The 19,012-nt window shown below is 42.4% G+C and overlaps 1 protein-coding gene across 1 annotated transcript; it reads right to left on the bottom strand.

The window, feature by feature from the left end:
• Window positions 1-12,015: 12,015 nt before the first annotated feature.
• Window positions 12,016-15,115, bottom strand: LOC142966290 (uncharacterized). The gene is made up of 3 exons (XM_076106977.1): window positions 14,940-15,115; window positions 13,712-14,243; window positions 12,016-13,560 (listed from the first exon to the last, which is right to left on the bottom strand). Exons 1-3 carry the CDS (start codon window positions 15,113-15,115, stop codon window positions 12,016-12,018), a joined length of 2,253 nt encoding a protein of 750 aa, XP_075963092.1.
• Window positions 15,116-19,012: the final 3,897 nt, after the last annotated feature.

Raw genomic sequence — 19,012 nt, 5'->3', positions numbered from 1 at the left:
AAAAGTTCGCTTTAACTTTATATATAATACTTGAATTAATACATAAGGTGTATGTAAAAGTTCGCTTTAACTTTATTGAATCAAATCACATACGGATTAGTCAATTTATTCAGACTGACTCAACGTAATAGAAAAGCATAGTGTTTATGTGACCTTTTACATTGAATTTATGTAATAAAATTAGATGGAAAATTTACATGTAATTTAAATACTTAAAGTCAACGTTTTTCGTCCAATTATTTTTTTGAGTGTGTTTCTCTATAAATGATATCTTCCTGTGTATTTTGGTTCCTGAAATAATAATATGCTTATATTAAAGCACTTGTCAACAAGTGTGTTTATTCAATAATAACAATTTTCATAATTCATAATTTCAATAATATGTCGATGTTTACTGCAGCATGCATTGGGTGTTTAGAGCAGATGTTGGAAGTTATCTTGCTATGTTCTCTGTAAGACCAACATGTCAGGCTGTTGGATGGAACCTGGCTCTGGTCTGTTTGACAACACTGTGCGTTGACATTTTGTTTTGGCAACGCGCAATATCAAAAAACAAAGGTAACACTTTATATGTATGTATGTATAAGTATGAGTAAACACTTAATTCATCATTCGTAAAGCATTGTTCCTACGTTAACACTCATTAGTATGCAATTCATAACAGTTATAAATGCTTTTTTCTTCATTAATAAGCTCGTCTATTATGTTTCATGATTGTGTTTTCATACTTTATAAATGATGGATTCACCATTTGTAAATGATGTATTATATATATTACAAACCAATTATTAAGGAGTTGTAGATGATTAATATCCTTTATAAAGTGTTAGTAAATGATTAAGAACGTATTTAGATGTACATTATTCATGCATTTATATATATATATATATGATTTAGATATGCACTAATGGTTAGGGACTATGTTAATATATGCTTTATAAATTCGTATTAATACTGCAATTCATGATTAATTAGGTAGTTACTACTCGTTAGTAAAGTATTGTGTGTGACCTCATCTAAAGTGAGGACTATCGATGCTTTACAAAGCATTTATTAATGACATTGAAAGGCCATCAGTGCCTCAAAACCCACAAAAGTCTCAGTTATCTTCTCAACAGAAACAGCAAATAGACAAAATACAAAGTGATCAAGAACATCAATATTTATTACAAGATGCAAACAATATACTCAAATACATACCTCTAAGCCATTCATCCATGTTCTCCTCCATTCACTCCACTCATATCAACAGATAAATGATCATCTAACATTGTCGTTATCGTATAGTTAGCCCACTGTCTCCTGGATTGCTCTATTTACAAGGTGACGCGGTAGCGTGCGCCGCCTCAGGACCTCTAGTTAGTGACTTGCTAGCTGGATACTCCTCCTCCATAATGTGTCCGTGCCAGCAAACTAAGCAACAAACAGACGGACATTGGAGGCCCGTCAGCAGTCATTGTTTCCGGCCCGGGTCCGCGCACCCTTTCAACTTAAGTCAGCGTTTTCCATGGCAAAAGTGCACTTCTGTCCCAGTTCCTGAGCGAAACGTTTGTCCCACGCTGATGTCGTGTAAAGCGGGCTTTTAGTTTGTCCCACGTTGATGACGTATTGAAAGCGGGATTTCTCATTTTGCGGTTGTAAACAATGAGCAGTCACGAGACATGCAACTGAAGAAAAGTGCGAACAGTGGAGATCGATATGCTTGGTTAAAATGAATACTTAAATAAGTAAATGTAAACTAATATGCAAAGCTCCTGGCTAGCTCCAGTTGTACATTTACAAATGTTTTATATCCAGCCATGTTCTCCTGAAGGAGAATCTCTTTGTTTTGGTTTTTACATGAATGAATGGCTGAGAGGTTTATATTTAAGTATATTGTTTGCATCTTGTAATAAATACTGATATGTTCTTGATCACTTTGGGTTTTGTCTATTTGACTTTTCTGTTGAGAAGAAGGCACTGATGGCCTTTCAATGTCATTAGTAAATGCTTTGTAAGGCAGATAGTCCTCACTTTAGATGAGGTCACACAAAATACTTTACTAACGACTAGTAACTACCTGAATCTATCATTTATAAAGTATGAAAACACAATCATGAAACACATAAGACAAGCTTATTAATCAAGAATAAAACATGTATAACTGTTATGAATAGCATACTAATGAGTGTTAATGTAGGAACAATGCTTTATAAATGATGAATTAAGTTTACTCATACTTAACTAATGCTTCATAGTGTGTAGTTATTATAAAGTGTTACATAAACGTTTACATCGGTGAATCATTTCTGTAACTTTGTTGTCCCACGCTAACTGTATTGATTATGTATTGTTTGCACGTAGACAGGTAAATTCATGTGCTTGAAGAAAAAAAGATATATACACACAAATATACATCTCAACAATGGCCTGAACTGTCTCCTTGTTTAGACTGACTCTGCTCATAAATGCTTTAAATGTCAGTACATATAGAGTTCCATTATTCAATAATGATTTTAAATCCTCTTTTTGCTTCTTGTATTTCTTTGGTAACCCTTGCTTCCCTGTGAACTCTTTTAAAAAACACTTTTGAAGTTGTTTTTCTGTTCATATGTTCCAGATTTTCCTCATCAACAGCTTCCTCATTATGTCATCAAAGATCGAAAGTCTCACTAATACAAAAATATCAAAATCGTCCCAACTGTTAGCAATACTACTTCCTTCGGAAAAATGTTGCGTACTGCTTCATCCAGCTGTATTACTTTCCCGCTCTCACCTCACCCGCAGCAGACTCAACACAGTAAACAATTAGGAGATCAGCAGGGAGAACAGAACAGGTCAATACGACTGGGCAGGACGTTTACCTGGGCTTGAAACCATCAAGCAGTCTCTAGTGCCGTTTGTGTATTTGTCTAATGCCATTTACCCTCCCTGATTATCTCCCAGCATTGTGCTTCAGGCTGCCTGTGGAACATGAGCATTATCCAGGCAGAGCCCTGCAGCTGCTCTGGATAATGAAATCACATCTAGATGACCAGGAGACAAGGATCTTTTTAATTTAACAAATCAATCTCATTACACGACAGTAGCTGTTTTTGTGAAACCAAAACCGCTTCAAGCTGGTAAGTGGTCATCGACCTGGAGTCAGTGGACAGATCAACGTCATTCACACCTGATCTTTAAAAGAGCAATACAGATACTAAATTATAGGCACAGTCACATGACTATACTATCAATTCATCCTGGTCAGAATCAATAGTGTTCATTGCAACAGTAGTTATTCACCATTTTACAGGAAAACAGTAGTAATGCTGCTTCTACAACACATTCTCACTCCCAACTCTTCAGACACAGAGAGGTCAGTGGCTCTAGGTTCCCCTCTAGTGTCAGGGACGGCCTGTCACTTACTCTTGTTACATGCATAGTGTCTCTTCAAAATATACTTCCATGTTCACAGGACATGTGCAGTTCTCACTCATTACATGAAAACGGTCTCAGTCAAGTTGATTTGGTTTCACACAGGACGTGAACAGCGGTCTCCTTTGTGAGAGTCTGTTTGACCTGTCCATCGTCCCCTCCCTCCCTTTCAAAGTTTTAAAGGAGACATATCATGCTCATTTTCAGGTTCATACTTCTACCAGAACATGTTTACGTACGTTAATGTTCAACACACATTATTGTTCTCATACTGTTTGAATATACCTGTACTCACCCTATGTCTGAAGCGATCTGTTTTAGGGCCTGTCTCTTTAAGCACCCGTATCGAGAATGCCCAGTCAGACCTGGTTGGTCAGGGTTTCTGGCCTTCGGCATCTGCGCTGAAGGTTTTGATACTTTCACAGTATCTATATAGTACTTATACTAATTGTGATTAAAAAACAAAACAAAAAAACCAATCTCACTTTCTACAATATGGGACCTTTAAAACAATATCTGCATTTTTTTGTCAGTACTTTACTTTATATAGTCATAAAGATCATTTTTTCAACTGTATTTAACACACATTTTCTTTCTTCACTATTTAGCCTAACACTAGGCTTCAGCGTGGTGTGGTTTGGTCTAGCATTGCTTTAAGGCAGTGAGTGAGTTTCCTCTTCCAGTGAATAGGAGGTGTGTCACTCGCTACTTTATAAAACCGATAGCACACAACATGAAATGAGCTGTCCACGGGCCTGGAAACATATCGCTCTCCTTCCACTTGTTAAAACAACAGGGCCCACAAACTATTCACCCCTCTTTGTGTGTTGACGTGTTCCAACATGTTCTGCCGGGCCAAGAGATAGCTGCTGGATAGCATTAGCAACTCCATCTGTAACCCTCCGTTTACATTAGCACTCCTATCAGTCCTATTAGCTAAGCTAGCCCGTAGCACCGAGACATCCATTTGCCCCTCCACCCATTTTCCCTGATCTGAGTGCAAACACAAGCTCAGACCCAATCACGGGAAAGTGATATAGTGGCAAGACTTGGCCCACAAAGGCGCCACCGTCTAAATGACTACAGGATTGTGGGTAAACAGTATCCTCCCGCCAGGCAATGAACCTTTCCTCACCAAGAAACCTTAATCACGGAGGTTGAATGCCAGCGTGCAGCTATTAACCTCCACGATTCATTTTCTTTTTTGCCCGACAGTCCTCTGAATAGCTAGCAACGGAGCCCACTACTCAGATTGAGAGAGGTAAACCCCCACACCCCCAGCCCCCCCAAACTGATGTCTTATTGTTTTCTTATGAGACTCTGACACCCTGATTGCGTGCTTTGATTCTGCCACATTCATCACTTCCATGGCTCTTCTGGGAGGTGATATGATAGCTCCAGCCCTGATGTCTCTCCGTTTCAGCTGAGAGTTGTGTTGGTTTCTTTTCTACCGAAAGGAAGGCGTACTCGCGAGGGCCCTGGAATCTTTGAATTCAGACAGACTGGTGATTAATTAGGCCCCGGAACCTGTGCTGCCCTCGGACCTTGGGGGGGAAGACTCGCTCTCATCCCCCAAAACAGACTTTTCATCCTGGGTTGGAGACTTGAGCTAATCCCCTGACAGACTTAAGTTTGGCCTCGAGGTGCCTGTCCTACATTTCACACAGCACCGTGTTCTTATATTTCTTCCACTTGGGTAAGGTGTTGTGCATATTAAAGCGCTCCGCCTAGACTGAAAGCATTCAGACATGACGACACCATGAAGCATTCCTGATGAGGAATGTAATGTATGAGAAGATGACAAGTTGTCATTGGATACATCTCAAAGAAAAGCTGATTATTGAGTCATCAGCTGAAGACCTTTGCCTGAAGCTATTTCAGGGTAATATCATTGAGTTCCAGCTCGTCATGTCATATTGTGTGAATCACTTTGTATTTGTATTAAAAGTGCTATACAAATAAAGTCTGATTGATTGACTGACTGACTCCACATAGCTCGCTTGGGGATCATTTGAGTTCCTCACTACGTTCTACAGCCTCCTTCTTTATCATTTTCAACTGTGAGAGGATCTGTTTTGTTTGATCTATTATTTCGAGCCCCAGAGGCTTTTCTTGTAAGATGGGGTCGAATGTTTTTGCCTGGATAACAGACAAATATATGTGGCTAACTACGATGCTATTAAAGGGAGAGTTCAGGTGTTTTGAAGTGTGATTGTATGAGGTACTTCTCCAAAGTCAGTATATTACTACAGTAGATGGAGTTTGGAGAGACAGACAGGAGAACCAGCAGAGTAATGTACTGCTGTGGACCTATTTAAGACACCTTAAAATAATCAATATCAGTTTAAGTGTACGCTATATTTAGAATATTTTCCGACATGGAACTGAAACTTATCATCAGTGTCTTGTGGCTTTGAAGAGAGCATAGATTCGTTTAACTTTCAGCTCAGTTCCCAGACGGACAGGGCTGTATGATTGCAAATTAAAGTGGTGAAAATACTTACTTGAGAATAGTGCAACGAACAGCGCATTGAGCATAACCGCCTATGTGCATGCTGGTAACTTGCACACCATCTGCGGAGGCTTACGGTACGGTGCCAGTATAAACAGAGCCTGAGATCAGCCTCACCACCCCAGTCAGCAGCGTGACTCGTGTGTGGCTCAGATGCGTCTTTTGACGGTTTATTAACATCATACCAGCAATATTACTACAGTAGTAATGTCTGTAGCCTATCTGTACAATCTAAATTGCACTTCCTGTTCCCGTTTGAAATTAAAAGCCCTTTTCTGTGGACAGCATTCCTTCATTTGTTAACGGAAAGCTTTTAATCTGAAATATTTGCAGTGACTTGCACGACTCCATAAATTAATAGAATACAGGCTTTTCATTGTGGAGTGTTATAAATATTTTCAAATGTGCAGACGCTTCTTAAGCTTTTTTCTTTCTAAAGTGAATATATACATTTATAATCAACATAAAATGCTGATTCGTGGGCCAGACAGCACCAGGAAGGGGATCCTCCCGCACCCAACGTACCCTTCAGGCAGACGTTTGTTGTAAAACTATAAATGGTTCATTGTGGAACAGTGGTGGGCCTTCCAACACTGTGGGTAAATGATGAATTAATCATGGCCAACGAGCACCGGTTTCCTTTTGTTTAAAGCAGCAAAAAAAGTTTTTGCATGAATGTAAAAACAATTAAAAGTTAAAATAATAAAAACTCTCAATAAAACACTTGAGGGACCAAAAAAAAAATGAAACAACTTTGCAGTAGAGGGTTAATAATCCTGATCACATTTTAGACTGTCAGCCAATCAGAGCAGCCCATTTCTGCTCCTGCCCTGTGAAACAGCCTCCAGGTCAGCCTGCTCTCAGCCTGAGTTGCTCTCCTCGGACCATGTTGTGAGACCTGTGGGGAATGTCAAGGGGTGTAAAGGCTGCCAGCAGCTGAGGCTGAGTGTCTCAAAGTACCACCCTCACGAACCACCAAGGCGGTTGTTCTCAGTGTGTAGGAAGTAATGAAAAGGTCAGTTTGGGATTATAAAGACTACCATCTCCTCAGAGGATGTGCATTGGAAGGTCAACCCTGGAACTAAAAAACACAAGTCAAATGTGGAGAAGGAGCTCACAGGCGCAAGATGTGACTTGCTGTGCCAGTCTAATATTAGGACGGGTAGCTGTCCACAGATGACTATTTGCATGATGCCTAATGATGTTGAATTGATTTTTACCAAGAAAACATTTTGTTAATGTGGTTATTTTAATAAGTGGAAGTATAAAATTAGAGAAATTGAAAAAAAGAAGAAGAATTGACTTCATACAAAAATGTAGTGTGTAAATATAGGGTTGCACATAAAACGCTCACCGAGTATGGCGTCAAGTCAATTTATAGACAAATTTCAATTTAAATATTTTTTTATCAATAAGTATTAAAGTTGACACAATAAAATAGGCCCTGTTGGGCTGCCTGCCTGGGAACGTACACTAGCACACTTTTCACCACAGCCTGCCGTTATTGATTTTATTATTTGGCTCTCTATTTGAATTATTTGTATGTTGTCATTTATTGCGTAACCACTTCAGTAGGATGACTTTGATAACTGCTTGTCTTTGTTTGTTAGCTGGAGGTCTGCGCATTGATCCTGTGCCTCAGCGAAGACGCGTGGCGTTTGTTCCCCCCTCCGTAGCATCGTGTGGTGGGGGGGGGGTCACTGGCCAGCTCACTTGACTCTACACATAAATGTACTTGAACTGCTCACTGTGGGGAAGTTACTATGCTTGGCTCATGCACGCTTACTCTCCATCAGACAGGTTTATTTTTCCCCTGCAAATTGAACAGAGGGAGAGAGGCGGTCCTAGCCAGGGGGGATTGGAGCCTCCATCCCGACCTGATCACCTAGATTTGGAACAGGTTTTGGTGAGCCTGCTGTAAGAGGAAACGGTCTGTTCGCTCTTTGGTTCTCTGAGCACGTGGGACAATCCTCAACTGGGAGCGGGAGACGCCTTTGAGCATTGGCCGGGGCCCAGGATGCTCCTTCACCTTTTCTCTCAAGTCCAATTAATCCCTCGGATCTTGGGCCGAGAGCAGGAAGAGCTGCTGTCAGGGATCCTGGTAACCGCAAGACGCTCGGGTGCATCATGGCTTCCGGTTTCATGGTTTTCTGTGGGCTTGTCCCTTGAATAGGGCTGCTTAGAGAGGCTCAGCTTCTCTCATTATGTTGTACGTAGTATTCAGTCACTGTTCAGGTCACTATTCATAGATCCTCTGATGAAAGGTTTTCTGAGAAGTGTACAAAGGAACAGACCGTTGTCACGCTCCTTAGCCCCTCGGTGGGATGTGGCGCTGGTTTTACACACCCCTTTGAACCTCTAGATCAGGTTCCGCTCAAGTTTCTGTTAGCCTAAACGGCTCTGATTTTGGCCCTGATGTCGGCAACGAGAGGTAGCGATTTCTCTGCTCTCTCTTTGGCTCCTTCATGTTTCAGAATCCAAGGTGATGGCAGCTCAGCTGTTTTGCGTCCTAACCTAGAATCTATGCCGAAAAGATTGAGACTGGTTGCTTTGGAATGTTTCTTTCCTCCTCACAGATCTGAGGTGGAAGCCACTGCTCGCTTCCTCTGCACGCCCTGTTTCAACCACATGGTGAAGTCCCAACAGGAGACTATACTTCATTGGAGAGATTTACAATTCTCTCCAATGAAAATAAATAATGAATAAATAAAAAATAATAAAAGACCATAAACAATGCTTTCCATTTGAAAACACTCTATTGTATATTCGCCACCATCCAGAGAGCACACCATCCCCTTATTTCTTGGGCCGTCTGCTGTGAACCTCCAGCCTCGCAGCTCCAGTTAAACTGTACAGGTGTAATACCCCACAGCTTAAGACCGTGTCCCAGCCTTCATTTAATAACCTTGTGTTGTGGTTCCACTTTGACAGACAGGAGTGCAGGAGGAAGTGGGGGAGGACTGGAGGAAACACTGCTGAAGCTGCTCTAATGCTGCAAATTAGCGAGAGAATAAGATCCACCAGAAGTCTGTCGGTCTGAATGGGATACTTCCATATCAGCAGAGCGATGACGTAATGCACAGCAGACTGGTAGATTCTGGCTGCCTTTCTCAGCACGGCAGACTGAGCTTTGGTCTCAGCTGTCTGGACAAAACCAGGTTCCTGCTGGACTCCAGCCGCTGCTTTACACTGACTCATACATCATGGAACTGGTTTTATTTTGTCCAACAATAACACCAGGTGCTTAAAGCTGTGACTTCAGGTCATATACACTTTGACACATGACTGCTCTCATCTGTTTACTTCAACAGAGAATTCATATCTTGATTCTTTTCATTGTGAAATTACAACTTCATCCTTGTAATATCGCGTCTTTTCTCTAGCTGTCTTTAGTCGTGAAATATTACAATTTGTTCTTGAAGTATTATGACTTTATTGTATTATTAAATGGGTTGTTTTTTTCCGTAGTATTGTAACTTTTTGTAACTATTCTTGAAACAGATATTTTGAATATGTTTTGAATGTGCAAAAAACATGAGCAGAAATTGTGCTGAAACATGTATTAGATATTAAAATACAGGGTTTATAACTTTTTTTAAACTAATTGAATCATGGCTCAGCAGACAAAATATTAAATCAGAGAAGTCGATCTACATTAGAATAAGTATTTTAAAATATAACAAAAGGACTGAGATTATATTTATATATTTTGAATTGAATTATCCTCAAAATAGGATTCATTCATCTGTGTGCTGTGACCAGTTCTGACCCTCCAATCTTCGTCATATCGTGTCCTTGTTTATCAAACAGAGAAAACCAACTATCTGATATCACACAGTGGACTGAGGCAAACTGCGGGTAAACTATAAATGAACTCTGTGCTTGAACCAGAGCTTTACCTCTAGCTGATTATAGTATTAAAGAAGATGCAGCACAGCTCAGCTTGAAAGATGGGAAAAAGAGGCAAAGTGAAGGTGAAATACAGATGAGCAGAGGGGACGAGCGTGAAGAGAGAAGAGGAGGACACAGCAGGACAAAAAGGTGTGTAAGAGGAAGATGGCAGTGTGTGGAGAGAACAGAGAGACAGAGGGACAAAACAAAGTAGAAAGATAACACAGAATTACTATCATAATTAAAGCTGCAAGCAGCATTGATCGGGCCCTCGCAACTTCACACATGCAGAGGGTACTGGCAGGACTCGGCCATACATTTCTGTGACCATCACACTCTGCGTGCACGAGTTAGATGATATTTCCTGCGTCGATCAGCAGCGTAGCAAGATCATGTTGCCAGGTCTTAAGCCTCAAATGTTTTGAGTGTACCTCCGATACAATCATAAATGTAAGCCTTTAAAGATCATTAAGAAAATGAATGTGTGTGAATGTGCTTCAGTGTTTGTAACATAACAGACTGTCAGTTTACTGGGATGGGGTTCAACTCCCTGCAGTGTCCTGCTGATTGTATTTGGACTTACATGAAAGTTAACAAAACAGTAGTGCCATTTGCTGTTACTTGAACACTTTAATTTAACACTGTTTACATTTTAAGTTCTTCTGTAACTTTAGATTGTAGTGTGAAGCATTCATTGTAACGTTTAACCTGATTGTCATGAAGAAGCTCTGGACAGATCATTTATACTAATGCCCACTGGCATGGTTTGAAAATCCACTGTTATCTAACGTTTGCTCTCCAAGCATCTTAGTTTGCACATATTTAGATCAGAGAAGTCTTTTTCTCATGGTGTGCCCACAAACCCTTTCAATAAGTTCAGTGTTTGGGCCGCTGTAATTATAGAATCCTGCTTACGTCCGTGCTTATCAGTAGGTGGCGCTATGACTATGAGTTAATATTGGCATGCAGAAGTCCTAAAGCCATGACAGTCAACAAGCATGTCAAGTTTGGGACAGTTTTGACAAAGTACAGTCGAGTTAAAACAGCTTGATGGATGATGGTGAACCATGTAAAATGGCCGCCACACCAAGTCCATGTTGTTCAATGAAACCTAAAGCTTTTAGTAACTTTTAATCACTAAGGTCTTTAGATTGTTCTGACCAAATTCTACACTGATCTGATTAATTCCCTAGGAGGAGTTCGTTAAAGTAGAGCGCCTGGAAATTGCAAAAAAAACATGTCAAATTCATACAAAATTCAGCCCTCACATTTAGGTGTGAGGGCTGCATCGTCGAAATATTGTAGGGGGCGCTATTGAGCCGACTTGCCACTCTGAAGCATTAAACTCACATCTGATAACTACATTCAGGATTTTAAATGTGTGTGACAAGTTTGATTATGTTTTGAGCATTTTTAGCCCCTCAAAAACACCTTCATTTTTTATGTCGAAGAATGCGTCGCCACGGCAACGTCTTTTCACGAAACAACAAGCTTTGAGTATCTTTTCATCACAAAGGTCTTTAGATTGTACTGACCAAATTTGAAGTTGATTCGATTATTTTCCTAGGAGGAGTTCATTAAAGTACAGCGCCTGGACATGGCAAAAACGACACTAGAAATTCATACAAAATTAAAAATGGCTGACTTCCGGTTGGGTTTAGAGCATGGCTCCAAGAGACGTTTTTTTAAGTCCAAATGTGATTTATGAGCCTACCAAATTGTATACATTTATGTGAAACGTACTGCGAGGGCTGCTTCGTTGAAATTTTGTTGGGGGCGCTATTGAGCCGATTTGCCACTCTGAACTAATACAATCATATTATATAACTACATTTTGGGCTTGTAATCTGTGTGCCAAGTTTGCGTATGTTTCGAGCATTTTTAGCCTCTCAAAAGCACCTTTGTTTTTCATGGTGAAGACATGGTGAAGACCACGGCAACGGCGTTCCACGAAACATCAAAAGCTTAATGAACTGGCATTATGAACTTCTTATATTTGTGTGGAACTAATTTGATATTGATTTGATTTACCTACTAAGAGAAACAAGCCAAAGTATAGAGACTTCAACTGACTGTTACCAGTAGGTGGCGCTATGACTATTATTAATAATAATACATTTTATTTATAAAGCGCTTTTCATAAAACTCAGACACTTTACATTAAAATCATCACATATAAAAGCAATACACTAAAAACATAAAATACACAATAGTGGTCACATATTAAAAGCAGTTTTGAACAGGTGGGTTTTGATCTGTGATTTGAATATGGAAAGTTCAGTGCAGTCTCGGATGTGTTTGGGGAGAGAGTTCCAGAGGGAGGGGGCAGATATGGCGAAGGCTCTGTCACCCCATGTCCGGTGCTTGGTCCTGAGTGGAAGAGACAGGAGGTTGGCATCAGAGGAGCGGAGCCGACGGGATGGAGTGTGGTGGTGAAGCAGGTCGGTGAGGTAGGAAGGGGCCTGATTATGGAGGGCTTTATGAGTGAGAAGGATTTTGTATTGGATCCGTTGTGGGACGGGGAGCCAGTGGAGGTTCTGAAGAACAGGGGTGATATGGTCGCGGGAGCGGGTGTGGGTGAGCAGGCGAGCAGCAGAGTTCTGGATGTACTGGAGTTTATTTAGGATTTTGGATGATGTGCCGTGGAGAATGCTGTTGCAGTAGTCAATTCTTGAGGTGATGAAGGCGTGGATCAGAGTTTCAGCAGCAGATGAGGAGAGTGATGGGCGGAGACGGGCTATGTTTTTTAAGTGAAAAAAGGCAGTTCTGGTGATTTGTTTGACGTGGTGTTCAAAGGAGAGGTTGCTGTCGAACATGACTCCAAGGTTGCGGATGTGTGGGGAGGGAGACAGAGTGGAGTTGTCGATGGTGAGGCAGAAGTTGTGACTGGTTTTGGTGAGGGATTTGGGACCGATGATGATCATGTCAGATTTATCACAGTTCAGTTTGAGGAAGTTGGTTTGCATCCATGATTTAATGTCAGTGAGGCAGCTGGTGAGAGTGGAGTGAGTAGCAGTGGTAATGGCCTTTGTGGAGATGTAGAGCTGGACATCAACGGCGTAGCAGTGAAAGTGAAGACCATGTTGACGGATGATGTTACCAAGAGGGAGCAAGTAGAGGATGAACAGAAGAGGACCAAGCACCGAACCCTGGGGGACGCCTTGAGACAGAGGAACAGTGGAGGAGGTGCAGTTGTTGATACTGATGAACTGTTGTCTGTTTGTGAGATATGATTTAATCCAGGAGAGAGCAGTTCCGGTGATGTTGAGGGAGGATTCGAGGCGGGAGAGAAGGATGTTGTGGTTGATGGTGTCAAAAGCTGCAGTGAGGTCGAGGAGGATGAGAATGTTGAGGTGACCAGCGTCGGAGGAGAGGAGGAGGTCGTTGGTGACTTTGAGGAGGGCTGTTTCAGTGCTGCGCTGTAAACGGAAACCAGATTGAAATGGCTCGAACAGATCGTTGGAGATGAGGTGGGCTTTGAGTTGTGTGGCGACAATGCGTTCCAGTATTTTTGACAGAAAGGGAAGATTGGAAATGGGACGGAAATTGCTCATGGTGTCAGGGTCAAGTCCAGGTTTTTTGAGGATGGGGGTGACAGCAGCCAGTTTAAGTGTGTCGGGGACTGCGCCGGAGCTGAGGGAGGAGTTAATGATGACTGTGATAAGTGGTGAGATGGCTGGGAGACAGTCCTTGACCAGATTAGATGGTATGGGATCCAGGATGCAGATGGGGCTTCTCATTCCAGTTGTGAAGTTAGGCATCTCCAATGGGGACACAAGGGAGAACTGAGAAAGGGGCTGAGGAGGGGGGGGCAGGTGGAGAGATGGAAAAGGCGGGGGAGGTGTTTAGGTTGCTGTAAATGGTGTCAATTTGTGTTTGGAAAAATGAAAGAAAAGAGTTGCATTTGTTCACTGTGAAGGATGTGGAGGTGTTGTCCTTGGGTTTGAGAAGCTTGTTTATTGTGGAGAAGAGAGCCTTTGGGTTAGAGGAGCCAGAGTGTATGAGGTGTGAGTAGTAGGTGGACCGGCCTGAAATGAGAGCGTCTTTGTATTGTTGAAGGTAGTCGGAGAGGGCTTGGAGATGGACTGTTAAACCGGTTTTCTTGCAGAGTCTTTCAAGCTGGCGCTTTCGAGATTTCATCTGGTGGAGTTCAGGAGTGTACCAGGGAGCCGAGTGTGTGAATGAGACAGTTTTGGTTTTCATAGGAGCCAGTTGATCAAGACAGGAGGAGAGTGTGTCATTGTAGTAGTTTACAAGATCGGAGGGATTATCAGACAGCGGGGCAGGGGAGGCAGACATGGTACTGGCAAGAGAGGCTGAAAGAGTTGTGGGGGAGATAGATTTGAGATTTCTGAAGGATATGTTGCGCTTAGCTTTTGGGATGGGGATAGGGATGTCAATGTCCATGGTGATAGCCAGGTGGTCAGAGATGTTGAGGTTGAGGCTGGAGAGTTGCGGTATTGTGAAACCAGTGGAGCAGACCAGATCCAGGATGTGACCTCGGCTGTGGGTGGGGAAGTTGATATGTTGTGTGAAGTTGAAGCATTGTAGTAGTTCCAGGAATTCTGTCGTAGATTTACAGTCAGTGTTATCAATGTGGATGTTAAAATCACCTAGGAGGAGAACGGAAGGTGAGATGGCACATAGCTGAGTCACAAAATCTGAAAAGTCAGAGAGAAAGGAGGGATTTGGCTTGGGGGGACGGTAGATTACAGCAGTAACCAAAGGAGTGGGACCAGAGAGTTTGAAGGCAAGGTGTTCAAAAGAATGAACGGCAGGAATGGGAATGGTGGTTGTTTTAATGTCCTTCCTGTAAACAGCAGCAACACCACCTCTCCGCCCCTCAGGACGAGGTTTGTCAATGTATGTGAATCCTGTGGGAGTGGTCTGGTTTAGTGAGAAATAGTCCAGGGGTTTATGCCATGTTTCAGTGAGGCAGAGGAAATCAAGGTTACTGTCCGTTATGAATTCATTCAGAATGAGGCTTTTGTTGTTGAGTGAGCGAGTGTTGAGCAAAGCCAGTTTCAGGTGACGTTGCTTTGTGATAGGCTGTGAGGACTGAGAAAGGGGACGGAGATTGGACGGATTCACGTATTGTTTGTTGTGGTGACGTAACAAGGACGTTCGGGTGCGACAGGACCAGAGGGATGGGATGGAGTTTGGGGACGTGAAGTTGTAAGTGAACATGCGGCCAGAACCTCTGTGTGAAGGATGGCCTCGGCGAAGTATTCCATGTTCTTTGAGAATGTCCATGCAGTCCGGACGCAGGTGGTTGTTGAAGTTGTGAAGATCTGACGTGGAGTACAGCGGCGGCATGGTCCGGTTGGGAAGCGCTAGCGATAAGCTAGCATTAGCTGGTGACCAAGAGCCGGCTGTCCGTGAGAGGAGAAGCGATGTGAGACCCAGGAGTATCAACGGGATGATCCACAGCATAACAGCGGCAAAACGGCAGCAGTCCGGTGAGGAAGGAGTGGTGGCCTGGAGGGGCTACCAGCCTGTTAGCCGGACGATCCTGCCCAGAAAATGGAGGTCTGGTGCGCGGCTGTGGCTAGCGGAGAAGACCAACCCGAGCCTGCTAACCGCGCCGGGACGGAAAGATTCCGGCAGGGTAAACAGGTGTGCTCGTGCAGGCCGCTCGTGTTGGCAAGCGATGTAGCAGGCAGGGAAGACCGACAGCTCCAGTAGCAGGACGACGATGTAGCGCTGTAGACCAGACCCGGGAGTCCTGGGGCTAGCGCGGAGGTAGCTTTGGCAGAAGGAGACGGTAGGTTGATCTGGTGTGGCTAATCCAGTGAACATGTTTGAGTAGATTGGATGGTAGACGGCAATATCTAGCCGCAAACAAGCAGCTCAACTTTATCGTAAAGGTTTTTAGCGTTGGGATCCATTTAAACAGCAAAATTTAACAAAACTTAACAATCAAGTACGGAGCGGCAGCCAAGAGTTTTGCCAGCATCCGCCATCTTGAAATGATGATGATGAAATGATTATACATAATTGACTAGTAGATGTCTTCAGGGTTAGGAGTCTAATCAAACATGTGAAATCTGGAAAAGATCTGATGATGTGGAGTCGAGTTATATCAGTTTATTTGTTCATGGCGAAGGATAAAAACTTCTTGCAATCTTCACAATCAAGGTCTTAAGGCTTTTCTGACAACATTTGAGAGGGATCTGATTAATCTGTGAGGAGCAGGATGTCAAAGTACACAACCTATAACTTCCTGTTGCCACTAGGTGGCGCTATTACTATGATTCTAAATTGTCATATAGATGTGTTACGAGTCAGGATTTTATGACATATGAGAGATTTGGAGCTTTGAGTAACTTTTAAATGCCAAGGTTTCAAGAACATACTGACCAAATCTGAAGTCAATCGGGTTAAATCTCTGGGAGGAGTTCGTTAAAGTATGACGCCTTGAAACGGTCAAAAAACGTCATCAAATTCAAAATTGCTGACTTCCTGTTTGGTTTAGTGAATAACTCCAAGAGGAGATTTTGTGCGTCCCATCACGTTCCACATACCTACCAAATTCCATACAGCTAGGTGGAACCCAATGTTGGGGCTACTCAATAGGGGGCGCTATCGAGCCAATATTTCATACTGCAACTGGACACCCCAATCAGACTGCAATTTTCGCAAAAACTGGCTTGCGTGCCAAATTAAAAAAAATTCCCAGTATCCCAAGCACCTCCTTTTTGCGACGAAACACACGCGATAATAATAATAAACATTAGAATAACAATAGGTCCTCCGCTCCGACTATGTCGGTTCTCGGGCCCTAATTATCTCAGTAGATTATATTTCTTCCTTAGTTTTTTAACATCTATATCTTCAGTACACCTTTGAGCCACATTAGGGAGCCTGCATGTTTGTATTGTTCTGATAATTGTAGCCTTCTTCTAACATTGAATCTAGCATGAAAGGCTATGCTCAAACGCATAATTTGCTGCATGATACACAATAAGCTTTTCACAACTCTGTTTAAGGCATCTTGAAACTGTTCTAATTAAATGAAATTTGCCCATTAAAATACTCCAGGACTTCAATTATATAAAGAAAGGAAGTTGATCTCCTTGCCTTGTGTATCATCTCAAAAGGTTTCCACCAAGGTTTTTACTCCACCGACTACAGTGAATGTAAGGAAGGACTGTGTGTGTCTATATTGAAGGTCCCTGCCCTCACTTCCAGCAGTAAGACTTGTGAATGGCTGTTTGGACACGCTCCAGACTACGGGATATTGCTCGGAGTGCAGTGAGCTCTGCACCTTTCTAATGTTCACACAATTTGGTAAGTGTAGGAATTACTGAGTCAATGCAGCAGCGCAGTGGGACGTTCTCTGATGGCTGGGGTTACAGACGCTGTAGTTAGATTATGGAAGACAGCTGTGCTTTTGAAACACTTACCGCAGTGCTCCAGCGTTCTGTTTCAGCCAGTCTGACTTTTTACGACCAGGAATTTACATTTGCACCGGTCTGTGGGAAGGAAGGAATTTTCCACTTTTAAATGCATTTTAATATCCATGTATAGGCTAACGACTTGGCTGTGGGTGGAGGATGGCAGTCGTGGTTGCATGATGTGGTTGCTTTACATCAGTCTATATCTGACAACCCGTCTCCCTCCCAATGTATCAAATACAGCAGCTTAGTCAGTGCTCTTCTGTGCTTGATGCCGGCGCACGGAGTCCCTCTTTAACCTGTGTGTGCATTACACCCGCGTCTTTATTATACGCTGAGAGCAACTGGTGCAGTAAGAAATGTAAGTCAGTCCACACACATGGAGGAGGATGGTTCACATAAACAAAGTATTTTCACCCTGGCAGGCTGGTCTCATCCAGCATTTGTAGCAAAAGCTACGAAAAATGAATGCGCCGTATCTCGTAATTATAATTATCTTTTCCGAAACCTAACTAAGTTGTTTCCTGTAAAGACAGAAGTTTATTTTGAAAAGACCGTATGCATGTAACAAGTGGAAATTGAAACGTGTTGCTGACTTTCCAAGCAAAACGCACGGAAAAACTTTTCGTAGCATATTTTAGGAGCCGTTGTATGAGTATACGTTGACGCAGGAGATCGCTGTTTGCACCCAGTGCGAAACTAAACGTAAACGTTGACATTTTGTCACGTCAGTTGTTAGTCATGTGAGTCGTTAGGGTTGTTAGTCACGTGACTCACGTGATCTGCTAGTCACAGGACTTGTTACACTCCCAAGTCACGTAAGACGATAGTCAGTCAAGTTTACGTCAACCACGCTCTTTTCATAAACCCAACCAAATGGTTTAGTTTCCTCAACCTAATTTCCTGTGAAGACTGAAGTTTATTTTGAAAGGACGCTACGTATGTAATGAGTGTATATTGACACGCTTTCCTGCCTTTGAAAACGAACTCTAGAGGGGAACCTGGCGTGCCGAATCCGATCCTAGAGGGCACTGACCAAGCATCTGTATTTGATGAGTTGGCAGTGAAGAATGTGTTGGTTTTATTCGGAATATTACATTCCCTTCAGGATCTAAATTGTTCCACGAGTCTGAGGCCTGACATCTTTATCCGTATGTCTGGCTGGGTCAGGTCATCTTTCCCTCACCCCATCAAATGTCATGGTAGCTCCGCCAGCTCATCTATTTTGAGGCTGATGGAGGTTTGAGACAAAAGCCGACTTACGCTTCTGTTGTGTGCATATGGTGACCTCCGGCCGATGATGGATGGTGAACGATTCTGAGGGTTTATTGACATGGGATGTGGCTCATTATGAGACTAAAGGGCAGCGTTTGGCCGATCATCCATCCTGGGGCAGATCAAGTCTTTCATAATCACCTGTTTGAAATGACTCGATGTGCTACAGCTGCAGCATCTGACAGTGTGAAAGCTGTCAACACTGTTTCAGACCCCAACTGAATGATATACAATAGTATAGGTATATAAAGTAATCACACACGGCAACAGTACAGATATATACATGACAAGCCCCCAAAAAAGAGCACATTTTTCAATCACTCTAAACACGAGAGGGGGATTTATGATTCAGTAATAATAATACCTGTAGTTTAACCAAAGAGTCATATAAATTACAGGTTTACTCAGCATGTTGCACATTAGTTTATTATACTCTGCACATCTCCTGTAGAGTTTTGGACCACTAGCTGTGCTATGGAGCAATGTTTCTATAAGTGGGTTTCTATTTTGTTCAACAAGTCCTTCAACCCATACTACCACA

This window comes from Anarhichas minor, unplaced genomic scaffold (genome assembly GCF_050575085.1).
Source record: "Anarhichas minor isolate MPS153535 unplaced genomic scaffold, ASM5057508v1 ptg000037l, whole genome shotgun sequence".
Taxonomy (NCBI): Eukaryota; Metazoa; Chordata; class Actinopteri; order Perciformes; family Anarhichadidae; genus Anarhichas; species Anarhichas minor.
This window is presented reverse-complemented; position numbering and strand designations above follow the sequence as displayed.

Bases quoted from the DNA above. Each gene is read 5' to 3' on its own strand.
- LOC142966290 (XM_076106977.1), bottom strand. From the start codon at position 15,115: ATGCCGCCGCTGTACTCCACGTCAGATCTTCACAACTTCAACAACCAC. The intron at 14,244-14,939 runs GTCCTGTCGCAC...GCAACTCTCCAG, and splicing joins AACTCCATCCCATCCCTCTG to CCTCAACCTCAACATCTCTG. The intron at 13,561-13,711 runs GTGAACAAATGC...TCCCCATTGGAG, and splicing joins ACACCTCCACATCCTTCACA to ATGCCTAACTTCACAACTGG.